Here is a 16875-nt window from a genome sequence, read left to right as displayed (position 1 = left end):
AACAACAAAAAATCCTGAATGGCAGTTACCATAGACTGGGTATGGTGGTAAAAAGGAGATAATTTTTTAAAAAAGAAAGTACAATTGTGGTTGCCAGAGACTTAGAGAGAGGAGTTCGTGGAGAGTTATTGTTTAATGGATATAGAGTTTTACTTTTGCAAGATGAAAGAGTTTTGGAGATGGATGGTGCTTATGATTGCACAATAATATGAATGTATTTAAACCACTGAATTGTATATACAAAAATGGTTAAGATACTAAATTTTATGCCATGTGTATTTTGTTAAAAAAAAAAAATTGCGAAAAAAAGAAACCACTGATGATACAGGCCTACTAAGATGCATTCCTGTAGTGAACTGGCAAACCATGACTTTTAAAATGTTGCTGTAGTATTTTCCTGAACTTGCTTTGCCCAGGAGGCTTAGCTGTGGAATAGGACCTCACAATTTGGGGAATTCACTTCCACTATTAGTAAGTAACCCTAAGAGCATGACAGCTAGTTTGTGCTATCAAAATACCAACTGGCAAACGCATCAGTAAATTACAGATAATTAGAGACTTTGAAGTCAGGGTCATTAAGTTCATATTTGAGCTATAAATAGAAAAATAGAATGCGTCCCCATTAAGTAAGGTAAACAAATAGTCTTTTATGACTACCTGAGCACCTACAAAATATGTCTACAGAACTTACCAACCTGTCAGTGCCATTTCAAAAAGAATAAACAAAAACAAGCAAGTGACCATGTGTCCCGGGGGGTCATCAGCACCAGTCCAGGGTATATAAGGGCCGGAAGGGAGGGAGACAGTCACACCTGAGAACACCCATCTCCTCTCACCAGCCCAACCCAACCCAGCTCCAGACACCACCATGACCGGCTCCTGCTGCGGCTCTACCTGCTCCTCAGGCTGTGGGGGAGGCTGCTGCCAGCCCTGCTGCTGCCGCGACCCCTGCTGCTGCCGCCCCTGCACCTGCCAGACCACCGTGTGCCGTCCCGTGACCTGCGTGACCCGCTGCACGCGCCCCATCTGCGAGCCCTGCCGCAGGCCCATCTGCTGTGACCCGTGCGGCCTGCAGGAGGGCTGCTGCCGCCCCATCGCCTGCTGCCCCACGTCCTGCACGGCCGTGGTCTGCCGCCCCTGCTGCTGGGCCTCCACCTGCTGCCAGCCCATCTGTGTGCAGGCCCCCTGCTGCCGGCCCCCCTGCTGCCAGCCGGCCCCCTGCCGCAGCACCTGCAGGACCTACCCTTCCTGCTGCTGCTGAGCCGTGCATCATCGCTAAGGGTCCCCCAGTAGACGGCAGGGTCAATTCTGCTGTCCCTTAGTGTCACTGTAGAACAACGTGCCTTTTCTTGAGAAGCCCATTTCTAGGCTCTTTAATCTAGCTCAGAGTAGGCACTGAAGACGCCTTTTCAGACTAACTACTGATGAAGGATACCATCTTCTCAAGACCCCAGTCTAACTCCTATATCATGTTGTCTATTTTCTAATAAACTTTGTACTCTCCGCATAGAAATCATGGTCTTTGTGATAGTTCCTTTCAGTAGATTCTGTCTCTCTGTTTTGTCAAAGATTTTCAAAACAAGATGCCGAATAATCCTCTTAAATTGTTTTTCTGCAATAACCTAAGTCTGATTATCTCCTTATTATCCTTGGAAATGGCATTTATAGGGCACAGTAGCCGAGTGAGGAAGATGGCCATGGCTATATCCTGATCACATAACACAGTCACTTGTGGTCATCACTCCAGGCACGCCAAACACCCGAGAAATGTCCTTCCACAGTGACCAGTAAGGAGGCTGCACCTGGGCTGACATGCTCATTCCCAGTCAAAGGGTTCTTTCACTGCCCTGACACCTGTGAGCCCAGCACAGAAAACCCAGCATATCGCAAGTGGAAGGAACCTTAGGCAACATCTTGCCAATCACCTGAATTTGAAGCTGAGGAGCAATGAGTAATGAATGATTAAATAAGTTCTTACTGATATAATTATAGTCACCAGTGTTCCGAGAAAAACCCAGGAGAATGAAAGCCCCCTGACATTAGGCCTTTAAGTCCAACACTTCCTCTTATGTGGTACGAGACAGGTTCTTCTGCCCAAAGGAGCTCTGTGTCTTCTACGGCCAAGAGTAACTACTTCTCGGATAATGCACTCCCTTCCATATGTGACAGATCCGACGTTACTTAGCATGTTATTCACAATGTTGATTCTTGTGGATATTAAATCTACACTGACTCTTGAGGGCTACTTATCTTTGTGCTCAGGAATCGGGCATTAATGGCATTTTCCAAGGACATGAATCAATTGCTGTCACTCTACACATGTTTATCGAATATCTACTATGAATCAGGAACTGGGTTGACCACCCTGAGGGAATATAAACCGATAAAAGAGGGTTCCTGCTTCAAAGAGGTTATAATCTACGTAGGGAGGTGAAATATAAATAAGAAAAAAGTCAAAGAGTACATACATAAGAAATACAAATATAGAAGAAATGCCAACACTAGTTAAAAATAGTTGAAGACTGTAAACCTATTAGGAAACATTATGCAATTGTGCTGATACATATTCAAGTAAAAATTAAGTAAGCCATAAAATACTAAACTATTTTGTGAGGAAAAATGCTTTAGGTGTGTTTTATGCCAAAAAAAATATATAAATATACACACATATATATATGTATATATATGTATATATATATGTGTGTATATATATATATATCTGGAATATTATACAACAAAATCTAAGAGTAAATGGGAATAATATTCATTTCCTTCTTTATATTTTTCTTAATGACATAATTTTTTGAATGAACATATATTTTATTTTTCATGAAATGTACTGTCTAAAATCTATATCAACTTTGGGAAAAATATTTAAATCTTTCTCCAGGTTATGCTCTGCTTTTAAAAACCTACCTATGAAAGTCTAAATGGATTTAAACAGATAAATTAGACAGCAGCTGTTACATTTGTAAAGAAGCCTTTTATTATATATAGGAGAGAACACCACTGTGTTATATGTAATGGACTTCTCTGATACCTTTAAAATGCGATCAAATTATTAGACATTGAATTCATTTTTAAAATATTTTAGGATCATCTCAACTGCATACCATAAGAGGTGTTTTGAACTATGTGTACAATTGTTTTTCTCCATCTATAGACAATTAAGAATTGAAAACACGAAGCAGTATTTTTCATGTTAAAATTTGTTCAGAATATGATTGTTGAACAATACTGGTAAACAAAGCCCTAGCATTTGTTACTCAAAATATGTTGCCCATCCCCACTAGGAATCTGTCTAAATTAGTTTGAAGGATCTTTAAAGGATGGTTTCTAAGACCTCACTCACTCTGCGTTTGATGGTGGTGGGGTGGGGTTCGCAATAGAGTTCGTGCCACTACCCACAATTCTGACACATATTCTCCTTGTCAGTTCTACAACAATAGCCTGACTCCCCTTTATAGAGATTGGTGTTCAAAAAGAGGGAGTTCTATATTTTCCTTCCTGGTATTTTTATTTCATTTCATGCTATTAATAAAATTCCCTACTGAATAAACTTATTTAATATGTATTCTGTGGTGACTGATCAGAGACCTGGTCATTTGCCATATCAAATACATGAATCTTTGTTCTAAATTCAAAATGTAGAGTTTATAAGGCACCAATATTACATGACCTCTTAAAAATATATATTATTTACTTAACAAATGCAAGACACTAAGTGCCAGGCACCGTTCTTAGTGTTTGACAAATATCAGTTCATTTAATGCTCACAACCCTGGTATGTACTGTTATTATCCACCATGGCCCAAGACACTCAGCCAGTAAGTGGCAAAGTTTTGAATGAGTGCTGTCTGATTTTAGGGTAAGTGTCATCAAAGCATAGCATATGACTTGCCTCCAGTGTCAAATTACAGAGTTCTGGCATGAATTACTGAAACACGATTCTATTTTCTCTGCCTGGAATGAAGTTTGGCTATGGGATGGGGATAAGTGTCTTAGACTGAATGAACACTAAAATTGCTTACTGAGGGACTCATGGACTCTATCTGTGTGGATCTTTATAAATTGGAGGGGAAAATCTCTTTGGAATGACTTTGGTCAGAAGTGTTTGAAGCAGAGAAATTGGTCTTGTTAACATGTTATCTTCCAAAGGGGCTCCCTTTGCACAAAATGTGATCATCATGAAGATCCCCCTAAACAACATGAAAAATTGATTATGATAAAATGTGCCTTGCAAAGAGCAAAGCAAAAGCAAAAATCATCAAACTAAAAAGTTTCTGCACATTAAAAGAAACAATCAACAAAATGAAGAGGCGACTTACTGAATGGGAGAAAATATTTGCAAACCATATGTCTGCTAAGGGGTTAATATTCAAAATAAATAAGGAACTCCTACAACTCAACAGCAAAAAATAAACCAATCCAATTAAAAAATAAGCAGAGGACTTGAATAGACATTTTTCCAAAGAAGAGATACAGATGGTCAACAGGTACAAGAAAAGGTGCTCAACATTACTAATCATCGGGGAAATGCAAATCAAAACCACAAAGTGATACCATCTCACACCTATTATAAGAAAGATAAGAAATAACAAATGCTGGTGAGGATGTGGAGAAAAGGAAACCTTGCTGCACTGTTGGTGAGAGTGTAAATTACTACAGCCACTATGGAAAACAGCATGGAGACTCCTCAAAAATTAAAAATAGAATTACCATATGATCCAACAATTCTACTTCTGGGTATATCTCCGAAGGGCATGAAATTACTATCTCAAAGAGATATCTGTACTCACATGTTCTGGCAGCATTATTCATAACAGTCAAGACATTGAGACAACCTAAATGTCCAATGACAGATGAATGGCTGAAGAAAATGTGGGATCTATATCTATCTATACATATATACAATGAAATATTATTCAGCCATAAAAGGAAGGAAATTCTGCCATTTGTGACAACATCGATGGACCTTGAGGGCATTATGCTAAGGGAAATCAGTGAGACAGAGAAAGACAAATATTGTATAATCTCATTTATATGTGGAATCAAAAATTTCCAACTCATAGACACAGAGAATAGAGAGGTGGTTGACAGCAGCTGATGGGTAGGGGAAATGGGGAGATGTTAGTCAAAGGACACAGGCTTATAGTTATAAGATGAATAAATTCTAGGATCTAAGGTACAACATGATAACTAGAGTTAACAATACTATATTGTACACTTAAAAGTTGCTATGAAACTATAGCTTTAATGTTCTCATCACAACAACAACAACAACAAAATAATTATGTGAGGAGAAGAATATGTTGACTAACTTTGTTGTGATGAACATTTTGCAATATATACAGGTGTCAAATGATCACAATGTACATCTTACCTAGACAATGGTATGCATCAATTATATCTCAATCAAGTTAGGAGGAAAAAAGAAAAAGCAGAATATACAAGTTTTTATCTAGGCTCTGGTTACTGCTTTGAAAGGATCACGTGTGTACATGGACAAGAGAAAAAAACGTGAAATATGAGTTGAAGGTCTTCGTCAATGAGACTGCTTGATTTCTCCCTCCTTGGTTTCCCCAGCTGGGACTATATGTCCAGTCAATTTACATGCCTTTTAAAGTTTTGAAGTCATGTTTGAAATTCCATTTAGAGAGTTCTAGCTGCTCGGGCCCAAGGCAGTCTTTGAAATGATGGCAATCACCCGAAAGTGACCCCGAGTCCTGTCTGGTGAATAATAGGAGGGGTGAAGCTGAAAACTAATGAGACCGTCTCCCCTGCAATTCCTCAACTGACTCTGGATGCTTTCCGAAGAAGCAACCCCATCACACTTCTAGCAGCGCCGCCCAGAACAGCTGTGTGGTCTCCCAACGCACCTCCTCTGAACAATGCACTGCGTATGTTTGCAGTGTCTTGGGAAAAAACCTCCATCTTGTTATTCTTAGTCATAGTACCACGTCAAGGTAAATTAAGAAAGAACTTCTCATTATGTGATTATTTATCACATACACAAGAAAGGCAAGTATAAAAAATGTCTCAGAGAAAAGATCAACATTCTGTGACCAGAAGGACCAGACATACGCACAACCTGAACTGGAAAAAAGGGAAAAACAATGGATGGCAGGCTCGGATGTTGTATTCCAATACTTAACCTGATTTACAAAAATAACCTTTTTGTCTTTCCCTTATAGGAGCTGCAGTTCTACACAAGGCATACACATTTCATTACATCAAGTGACGTGTAGTCCTAAAGAATCCACACCAAAGGATGTCTGATTGCCATGTAGGCTTTTCAGAGGATCTCTTGGGGGTCAAAGATAGGATTTAGTCATTGCTCTAGAATCCCTATATTACATTTAATTTCTTTAAAAAATTACAGTTGCTTTAGAACCATCTTTCCCAGGATCGATCAGGTGCTATCTACTCAAAATGAGTATCAAGAAGTGCTGTCACTTAAATGCCTGTGAGGGCTTAGATTTTGAGGATGAATAGCACAAATACACTCATATTTAGGGATGCAACAAGAGTTACTTAATGAGTCCATGAGTATGTTATGAGCTATGCAACCATTAGTGAAAACATAATTCTACTTAATTGGCCAAAAGACAAACAAGAGGGGTCATCAGCACCAGGCCAGGGTATATAAGGGCCGGAAGGGAGGGAGACAGTCACACCTGAGAACACCTATCTCCTCTCGCCAGCCCAACCCAACCCAGCTCCAGACACCACCATGTCCGGCTCCTGCTGCGGCTCTACCTGCTCCTCAGGCTGTGGGGGAGGCTGCTGCCAGCCCTGCTGCTGCCAGCCCTGCTGCTGCCGCGACCCCTGCTGCTGCCGCCCCTGCACCTGCCAGACCACCGTGTGCCGCCCCGTGACCTGCGTGACCCGCTGCACGCGCCCCATCTGCGAGCCCTGCCGCAGGCCCATCTGCTGTGACCCGTGCGGCCTGCAGGAGGGCTGCTGCCGCCCCATCGCCTGCTGCCCCACGTCCTGCACCGCCGTGGTCTGCCGCCCCTGCTGCTGGGCCTCCACCTGCTGCCAGCCCATCTGTGTGCAGGCCCCCTGCTGCCGGCCCCCCTGCTGCCAGCCAGCGCCCTGCCGCAGCACCTGCAGGACCTACCCTTCCTGCTGCTGCTGAGCCATGTACTAACTGCTGAGGGCAAATAATCAACCTTCTGAAAAATTCATACTCCAATTTCTCTACCCAAGAAACCTCCTGCCCTGAGCCATCAAGACCCCAAGTCAACCAGGGGTTGCATGAAGATCCAGAGCCATGTATTAAGATTTGGGCTGTTCTCAAGTCTTTGTAATGGTAGCAAATCTTAGATCTTAGGTTTTCTGGCATGTTTGTTTTCTAATAAACTTCTCTTCTTTGGCCTAGCAAACACAGCTTTGGTTTTATTTGTTCACTCTAATTATTTTCATTAAATTTTAATACAACCAAAATATGCTGATTGCCTACCATCTGCAAGTTATTGACAGTATGGTATACACTAAAATTTTAAATTGAGTTAAAAATGTTTCCCTCTTCAAGAAACTTCCAGGGAGTTGAATCAAATTCACAATAACTCAACTAACAATTGGAATATAGAAAAATAAAAGTACAACACACTGTAGGGTATCAACAGAGAAGTCATTGATTGGGGGGAACAAGAAAGATTGAAAGGAGAAGCTAACATTTTATAAAGATCAAGATTTCGGGGTACAGATCTGAAAGAAGATGGCATTCTCAACAATGGAAACAGTATGCACAAAAGTATAGAGAAGTTGTTCAGAGGATAGTTACATGGGATCACTAGAGATATGTAGAGTAATAGTGGGAAATTTCTGTGCTTTGAATATTAACCAAATGAGTATGCCCTTAAAGCAATAAGCACTAAGAATCCATTGAAAGCCTTTGGGCAGGGGAATGGCAGGACACGAGTTGGGCATTGGGGTGATTCCTATGGTCGCTGCTTATAAAAACAGAAGGCCAAAGCTAGACATATAATGACTATACAGAAACAAATCAAGAGGCCATTGCCCTGGTCCAAGTGATACACAGTAAGATCTGAACTAAGATGATGGCCATGGCATAAAGAAGACACAAAGAGTATGGCAGACATAGACATTCAGAAGGGATTTTAACCAATCTGAATGGGAGGAACCATTAGGAAACAAATGTAATTTATTGAAGGTCCAGGGGAAACTCATCTGGTCAGAAGACACTTGAAAGAATTTTAGCATATTTATGCTTATTTACTATATGTTTAAAATCACTACTCCATAATGTATTCAGCCTGCCACTAATATTTCTATTCTTTAGCTACTATAAAATACTTTTTAAAAATAGGAGACAAAGAATTTTACTACCTCTAATTGATCTTGGAAAGCAGCATGGGATAAAATAAAATGAACTGACCTAGGAATAAAGGATAGGAGTTTGATACCCAGCTTTACTGGCTGTGTACTGGCTGTATGAATAGATCAAGTCACTAATCTCTCCAAAATGCAGCCATTCTTAGTTAGACTCAATAGTATTCTAACTTCAACTGATGCTAAGAGGAAATTAAAAGTAGTTCAAACAACATCAATATTCCCGTTTAGAACTTTGAGGTTGAATGGGTCTATATTTGACTCTTTTCCTTAATGAATTCCCTCCTATCAATACTACACTGATTTGTACACTAGAGCAAGCTATGAGGCAGGCAAATTGGGTTTTGCTTTCTGCATAACCCTTTAGTGCTTCGTGCATAATAGAATTTAATAAACATGTGCTATTTATAAAAAGAACGATGTCAGTTTCTACACCTATAAAATTAAGTGGTTGGACAAGATGAGTTCTTAAGTCTTTGAAATCCAATATGTGATGATTCCATCTATCCATTTTTCAACTTCATACCTGCATATGTATCATATGACATGAACATCTTTGCTGACAGTGTCATGACTCCATTTTAATTCTATTACTGTATGAACTAACACTTCTAACTCATAAAAGCGAACTATGTGCTTCATGATCAGAAGTGAGGACTCAGCCTACAACAAGCAGCAATAGTATTCTTTTGGCCACGACTGTTTTTTTCATTTTCCTCCATGTAACCATAAACTTCCAATGAAAAATCACATGCTTTCTTTTAGCAACCACCAGTTTCCATTTTTATTGTGCTGAAATTGATTTTAATCTTTTTGCATTTATACTTATTGAACAATATTTGATCACCCATTTCCTAACCTGCCTCCTAAGCACTGTGACCAGAAAAAGTATTTCCAAATTCCTGCTTTTGCTTTTATTGGTTCCCCTTTATAAATTCAATGGTTGTGCTCTTTGGTCTGATATCCTTTCATAAGATACAAGGTGTAGTTACATAAAATGATGTAAACTGAAATGAATCCCACCTTTGAGAAATAAATACTGTCCAGATAATCCATATAGTAGTGATTTTCATGTGTTATAGAGAGATATAAATTACACTTAAAATTTTTTGTGATCATTTCCCTAATTACTGGATATAGATTTTAGCCCTTATTTTAAATTAGTGCTAACAAAATATCCACAGTAAATTGGAATGGACAGGTTTTGTTCCATATATCCATCTGCGTGATAAATGTTTCCTCAAGGCTGAGTATGTGAAGTTCAGGAGAAAAGTATAGAAATTGGCGATATCCAATTTCTGGAAAGATCTATGAATTCCTATGAATGTGAACTTTATCAGAGATTTTATCTGGGATTACAGAGACTATATTCTTTTTTTCTTTTTTTTTTAATTTTATTTTTTAATTTATTGGGGTGACAATTGTTAGTAAAATTACATAGATTTCAGGTGTGCAATTCTGTATCACATCATCCATAAATCACACTGTGTGTTCACCACCCAGAGTCAGCTCCCCTTCCATCACCATACATTTGATCCCCCTCACCCTCATCCCCCACCCCCCAACCCCCTTACCCTCTGGTAACCACCAAATTACGTTCCCCAGATTAATTTTCAAACCCGTGGCCATCCTGTGGTCACCGACTGCCCTCCAATCCCCTCACCCTCCCCCCCATCCCCCACCCCTGCCGCCCATCTAGCAACCCTCAGTTTTTCCTCTTTGTCTCCAAAACTGTTTCTGATTAGTTCATTCACTTATTCTTATTTATCTAAAAAATATAAAGATAACCTTACATGAAGGACAGTGAATGGTTAATTTTTTTTTTTTTTTTGGAGACTTGAGTTTTGGTAAATATGACCCCAAAATCACATCATCTCATGAGCGAGAGTCACTTTGTCAGGTGAAAATTACATTGTTTGGAAACTACATTAACAATTCTACCAAGGGCTACGAAACACACTTGGTGAGTCCTAGCTGAGCAATAAGGAAAACTCATTTGGAGATGCAGTATTTAAAATAACACAGTATTTGAACAATCAGAGGGCCCTGGGAAGGCTTGTTTAAAGTGTAACAATATAAAAATGCTGTTCGTCACAAACTCAGGAACTAGCCGAGGCCTATAAAAGACCTGAGTGGAACAAGCAGCCCTAACTCAGAAACTCCTCCAAGCAACCCAACTCTCAACCCAACTCCTGACACCATGGCCTGCTGCACCACTAGCTTCTGTGGATTTCCCAGCTGCTCCACCGGTGGGACCTGTGGCTCCAGCTGCTGCCAGCCAAGCTGCTGCCAGACCAGCTGCTGCCAGACCAGCTGCTGCCAGACCAGCTGCTGTGGGACCGGCTGCGGGACTGGCTGTGGCATGGGCTATAGCACCGGCTGTGGCCAGGAGTGTGGCTGTGGAGGTGTGAGCTGCCGAACCAGGTGGTGCCGCCCTGACTGCCGCGTGGAGGACACCTGCCTGCCCCCCTGCTGTGTGGTGAGCTGCATCCCCCCAACCTGCTGCCAGCTGCACCATGCCCAGGCCTCCTGCTGCCGCCCATCCTACTGTGGACAGTCGTGCTGCCGCCCAGCCTGCTGCTGCTACTGCTGCCAGCCCACCTGCTGTGAGCCCACCTGCTGCCAGTCCACCTGTTGAAAACTTCCTTCTGAAGGGAATCCTGAGAAAATGGCACATCCAAACTCACCAATATAGCATACCAACAAACTTCTGAGTTCTGATATAACCATAACCCAGCTTCTCACATGGCTACATAATTTCCCTAAAATGTCAATTAATTTATTATAGAAGACCAAAAATATTTCATAGACCAGGATATCAACAGAAGTTCTACAATGTGAAAAGGGTGTGTAGAATACATTACCATAAATATCACCTGAAATATTTCAACAGCTCATTGAGTTTGAGATTTAATTAAATGTTTCACCCTTCACTGATGAAGTCATTGCTGGAGATAGCTTTTCTTTGGAACTTGTTATTGATATTGGGGTACCGGGATTTTTCAAAATCTCAATAAATGTGGCATGGCACTATGGTTTTTCTTTATTACTGTACCTTCAATAATTGCCTTTAAAAGGTGGTTTTCCTTTGTTTTATCATTAAATGGTCCAATATTCTACAGCCAAAATGTATGGTTCAAAGAATACATCAGTATTTATGAACTATTTCCTGAGGGCCTCAAATATGCAATCGATGGGCTGGGTGTTCCAGAAGATCAGTTTTACAAAAAGGAATTTTATGGCATTTAGCTTCTTGAGAATGTTGCCAAATCCATTCATTTCATTCATATATGATTCATTCACATGCAACTCTTTCAATCATCAAGGGTATAAAAAGGGTAATGCATAATTGGGAAAGCAGTAAACACAGATTTTACAATAATACATAAAATGTAAAGGCATCCTGAGTTCCAGACCCTGCCCCATAACTAAGAATCCACGAATTCTTAAGCAATCTCTTCACCTACCTGGGCACCTATTTCTAAAATGGAAAATGAGAGAATAGAGTTTTAGTACTTATAATGTCCCTTTCAGGCATAAGGTAGTTGGTCATTTCCTAAACAGGTGACACACTGACAATTAGTTCCTTCAGATGTCCAAAGAAGAAAAAATATTCAGTCGTCAAATATCATTCCATGTGTTACCACCATCTTGCAGGTTTATATAAAAAGCACATTAGAATATTAAAGAGACCGAGATGTCTGGTAAAAAGGAAACTCCATAACCATCACTCCCAAACTGATTTAATCTATTCACTTATCACCAACTAACATCCTTTAACACTAGTGTTTCTCAACATATACTTTAGAAAATTACTACAGGGAATTTCAACTGATGTTGTTATAATACCTATATGACTCTCTCATGAATTGTGAAGTAAAAAATAAATGTCTGTTACAGGAATGGATTTAAATGAACATGATGTTGGCGTGCACTCTCCCACTTCTTATTCTACTCTCCAGATAGTTCTAGAATGAAGCAAGGATGAGAAAAAAGACACGTAATGGAGCTTCCATTCTAATGGATAAAATCCCTGGGGTCTTAAAATCAACGTGGTGAGCTGACAGCTGGAGGTAGTTGGGAAAGGGAAGTGACTACTTAAAAGTTATTAGGTCTTCCTCTGGGATGATGAAAAAGTTTTGAAACTGGAGAAAAGTGTGGTGGTTGCACTGATCACAACTAATCATAACTTCTTACTCCGTTTGTATGAGAACCAATCAAGAAGAAATGGAATTAAGTGATGGGGGGAAAGAACTTGATTTTTAAAATTTATTTAGGGAAGTTGAGGGGATGTTCAGATTAGTCTTAATTCTGTGGCAGAGGAGTAGAATTCTCCAATTTTAAGCCCCATACCTTATGTGATGATAATTTTATGTGTCAACTTGATTGGCTAAGGGATACTCAGACAGCTGGGAAAACATTATTTCTAGGTGTGCCGGTGAGGGTGTATCCAGAGGAGATTAGCATTTGATCTGTAGACTAGGTAAAGAAGATGGATCACCCTCACAAATGAGGCCAGGCACCAGTTAATCCTTTGAGAGCCTGAATACTCGTAAAACAAAACAAGGCAGAGGGAAGGCAAATTTGCCCTCTTGCTCAAGCTGAGACATCCATCTTCTCCTTCCCTCAGACTTCAGTGCCCTGGTGGGACTTCTCAGCCTCCGTAACTGTGTGAGCCAATCCCTCATAATAAATATTTTTATATGTTTCTATTTTTACATATTTCTACACCCTATTGGTTCTATTTCTCTGGAGAACACTGACTAAAACATCTTATTCTTAATAATTCTCTAAGGGCACTAAAGATCAGAAACATGAAAACTGAGTGAAAGTTTGCCCTGAGGGAGATGTTGAAAACAGTGCTGCAGTAGAAAAGCACAGGAATAAGAACCTGATATACAACCCTACCTCCAGTGCCGTTAGCAATAGGGAGCTCAACTCCTAAAACATTTGAACTCTGGGCAAAGGGAGAGAAATAATTTTAGTATCAACAATTCTGCTGCATTCAGATATGAATTAGCTCCTGAGAGTGTAGCAATGACAAACCCATAATTTCAAACATCTAAGGTGGAAAAACTAGCCAATCAATGATGTAGATTTGCTGAAGGAGAAGCACCAAAAAATCACAAAGAACCAAACCTTTTCATTCACATTTAATGTGGGATTTGAAAATGTCTTAATTCTGAGTTGGGAAGAGTAATGCTGTGATCTCAAAGCTGTCGTTTCTGGAGAAGCCGAACTAACACTTGGTGTTCGGTTCATACTCTGTGAGCGGCATTTTAACTTCCATTTCCCTGTAACAGAGTCCATACCCCGTGGAGGCCAGGTCACCTTTCATTGCACCTAAACAAAACCTTCAAATTCACCCTCATTTGCCTCAATCAAAACATATAAAATTTCCAGCTCATTGGATTAGTCTCTGACATCTAAGTAAACTGGAGACTGCAGACCTAACATGCTACAGTATGCCACATACTCCATATTAATATATTAAGAGTGTGATTTTTTTTGTGTAGTTAAGAACATTTACTCTCATCACAAGAAAAAAATAGTAACTATGTGAGGTAATGGATGTTAACTAAGTTTACTGTGGTTATCATTTCACAATATATACATTTATCAAATCATTATGTTGTATCCCTAAAACTAATACAATGTCATGTGTCAATTATACCTCAATTTTAAGCAAACAACATTTAAATCTATTTAAATCTATAGAATATCCTAAAAAATCAAAGATTAAATGAAGTCACAAGTCAAGTAGGTTAATTCTTTTAGCACTTAAGATATTCTTGAAGTATGTTTATTAGGCAGTTAAAAATAAAATAAAACCTCCAGAGAAATCTCTAACAAACAGTGATATTACTCACCCTAAGCTCTGCCCTCCTTCCCTTTGCTCTCAGAAAGTCTGCAAGAAAGGGGGCAAGTTTTCACATCTTGCTTTCACCCGTTGATTTTCCCTAGAACACCTGTTCACATGGAAATTAGGGAATTGACGGCAGTGGTTTAAAGAGGTTAGTCTGGAGTCAGACGGCAGGGTTCAATTTCAGATTCAGGCTTTGTTAGTGTGAATTTGTGTGAATTACTTAAATCTGTTTTTGGCTCTGTTTCCTCTCATGGATGATGGAGCAGCAATGATACCTACCCCGTAGGATTGCTGTGAAAATTAAATGAATTGATGCAAGCAAAGTACTCAGAACTGTTTGGACACGTAATAAGTGCTCCAAAAATGTTATCAGTAACAATTCATACATATTTCCCAGCCTTCGATGAAAGCATCCCTTTCCAGGCAGCTGAATCACTTTGCTTCTCTGGCAAAGTAAAGGTGAGAAAGGCAGAGAGCGGGCAGCAGTCAACACTGGAGGCCCAATTGCTGAGAATTTACCTGTCATGTGAGACCCAAGAGCTCAATTATGAGGGTCAGCGTTGAGTAATAGTGACGCCCCTTACAGGTGAGGCATCAGTCAATTATCCTTTGAGCAATGAGAAAATTTTAACAAATATGAAAAATTAGGGGTGATGTACTCAATGAATGCTAATGACTCCTTGATTGTGGTAAAGAATCCTATTGAGGACCAACTAAAATGAACTTTTAAAGGCTTTCAGAATGTTGAACAAATAACTCAGGGACAGGGCAATTATCACTCAGAAACAAGTTAAACACAAACAAGGAAGACACTTTGGGAATTACGTAAACAACAACTGGCCAAGGCTTATAAAAGGCCCAATGTGGAAGTCAGAGCCAAAACTCAAAAGCTTCTCTTAACAACAAAACTCTCAACCCAACTCCTGACACCATGGCCTGCTGCACCACTAGCTTCTGTGGATTTCCCAGCTGCTCCACCGGTGGGACCTGTGGCTCCAGTTGCTGCCAGCCAAGCTGCTGCCAGACCAGCTGCTGCCAGCCAAGCTGCTGTCAGACCAGCTGCTGTGGGACCGGCTGCGGGACTGGCTGTGGCACCGGCTGTGGCCAGGAGTGTGGCTGTGGAGGTGTGAGCTGCCGAACCAGGTGGTGCCGCCCTGACTGCCGCGTGGAGGACACCTGCCTGCCCCCCTGCTGTGTGGTGAGCTGCATCCCCCCAACCTGCTGCCAGCTGCACCATGCCCAGGCCTCCTGCTGCCGCCCATCCTACTGTGGACAGTCCTGCTGCCGCCCAGCCTGCTGCTGCTACTGCTGCCAGCCCACTTGCTGTGAGCCCACCTGCTAAAAAGCCAAGCTGCTGATTTTCAACTTCAAGTTTCAAATTCCAGCTCAATCTATGAACTAATTATCTTCAACCACCCCAGGACCACTAACAAATTCTTGAACTTTTACTTGGCTTTTGTTGTGTGGGTTACCAAATATTTGTGCCTCACAGACCTTGATTTCCCCACTGAGGCTGCCAAAATACAAACTTGAGTGAAGAAATGGGAAAACCAATTTGCCTTGGGATTGACCTTCAGCAAGTATTTGATCCTATCCTGTATGGCTCAGTGCTGCGAAGGCCACGGAAGAACAGTCTGTCCTCAAACATATTCACCTCCGATACTCCACCATCCTGCAGATTGCACTTCCTATGAAAGGGGAATAATATATCACGGTCTAATAAATTATATCTATTTGGTACAGCAAACATATCTCTTTTTTTTTCATTGAGTGGGCTCATGAGGTATATTTCATAGAAAGTCATACAAAATATTTTAATCTGGTTTTGCTACCCCACACTCCTCTCCTTATGCCATGTTAGGAAATTTGATCAGATCCTGTCGAAGTTTATCCCCATAAAAGGATATAGTAAAGGCAGTTCTAGGGCCTCAGAAATGGCACAGCTCTATGACCATATCCTGACCTCGCACAGTACTTTCACAACAAGAAAGCTGGCACCTCTGATTCTAGAGCCAGAGTATGACTTATTTTTTTCATGTCTGTTAGAGGAATGCTCTTTCAGGCCCTCTTCAAACAATGGTAATGAATACTAGAAAATCACTCTTCCCTTTACATGTAGCCTTGCAGAGTAAAGCAAGATACGGGAAGTTGGGGAAGCCTCTCTGAGGGAATATGCTTTCAATTAGATGGAGATTTTTTTACTCCAAAAACATTGTTTTCCCATTTTTAAACTGAAAGTGAGGATAATAAAGATTTTGCTCTATTTTTAGAATCGATTTATCCACTTTGGTTTAAAATGTGTACTTAGAAATGCACACATATTTGTTGTACATATACATGCATTTATATGTAATACACATATACAATGAATCTATACATATTTAAACACAGTATTACAGAACGCTTCACAAATTTGGGTCGTTTGGGGGAAAGGATCAGGATTAATTCATGGTTCCTTGGAATTAGAACTGGAGGAGACTAAAGGGAATCTTTTTAATTAAGAATATCACTTTGGTTAACATTACAATGCTTTATTCATTCAAGGGTTAATGAAAATCAAGTAATCAGAAAGTGGGAATAAAGGATAAGATGTAAATAAAGAATCAATTTCCCTGACATAGTAGCACCTAGAGACGTGATCCAATCCAGAA

At 40.3% G+C, this 16875-nt stretch overlaps 4 protein-coding genes across 4 annotated transcripts; all 4 read left to right on the top strand.

Moving 5' to 3' along the window:
• Positions 1 to 868: 868 nt before the first annotated feature.
• Positions 869 to 1261, top strand: LOC117013893 (keratin-associated protein 2-3-like). The gene has a single exon (XM_033091450.1). It carries the CDS (start codon positions 869 to 871, stop codon positions 1259 to 1261), a length of 393 nt encoding a protein of 130 aa, XP_032947341.1.
• Positions 1262 to 6733: 5472 nt separating this feature from the next.
• Positions 6734 to 7141, top strand: LOC117013613 (keratin-associated protein 2-3-like). The gene has a single exon (XM_033090926.1). It carries the CDS (start codon positions 6734 to 6736, stop codon positions 7139 to 7141), a length of 408 nt encoding a protein of 135 aa, XP_032946817.1.
• Positions 7142 to 10558: 3417 nt separating this feature from the next.
• On the top strand, positions 10559 to 10996 carry LOC117013610 (keratin-associated protein 9-3-like). The gene has a single exon (XM_033090924.1). It carries the CDS (start codon positions 10559 to 10561, stop codon positions 10994 to 10996), a length of 438 nt encoding a protein of 145 aa, XP_032946815.1.
• A 4159-nt stretch (positions 10997 to 15155) lies between these two features.
• On the top strand, positions 15156 to 15566 carry LOC117013611 (keratin-associated protein 9-3-like). The gene has a single exon (XM_033090925.1). The coding sequence runs from the start codon at positions 15156 to 15158 to the stop codon at positions 15564 to 15566; it is 411 nt and encodes a 136-aa protein (XP_032946816.1).
• Positions 15567 to 16875: the final 1309 nt, after the last annotated feature.

Source organism: Rhinolophus ferrumequinum, chromosome 21 (genome assembly GCF_004115265.2).
Source record: "Rhinolophus ferrumequinum isolate MPI-CBG mRhiFer1 chromosome 21, mRhiFer1_v1.p, whole genome shotgun sequence".
Lineage (NCBI taxonomy): Eukaryota > Metazoa > Chordata > Mammalia > Chiroptera > Rhinolophidae > Rhinolophus > Rhinolophus ferrumequinum.
The sequence above is the reverse complement of the archived record's forward strand: the minus strand, read 5'-3'. Positions and strand labels throughout refer to the sequence as shown.

Coding starts and splice junctions, on each gene's coding strand:
- LOC117013893 (XM_033091450.1), top strand. CDS start 869: ATGACCGGCTCCTGCTGCGGCTCTACCTGCTCCTCAGGCTGTGGGGGA.
- LOC117013613 (XM_033090926.1), top strand. CDS start 6,734: ATGTCCGGCTCCTGCTGCGGCTCTACCTGCTCCTCAGGCTGTGGGGGA.
- LOC117013610 (XM_033090924.1), top strand. CDS start 10,559: ATGGCCTGCTGCACCACTAGCTTCTGTGGATTTCCCAGCTGCTCCACC.
- LOC117013611 (XM_033090925.1), top strand. CDS start 15,156: ATGGCCTGCTGCACCACTAGCTTCTGTGGATTTCCCAGCTGCTCCACC.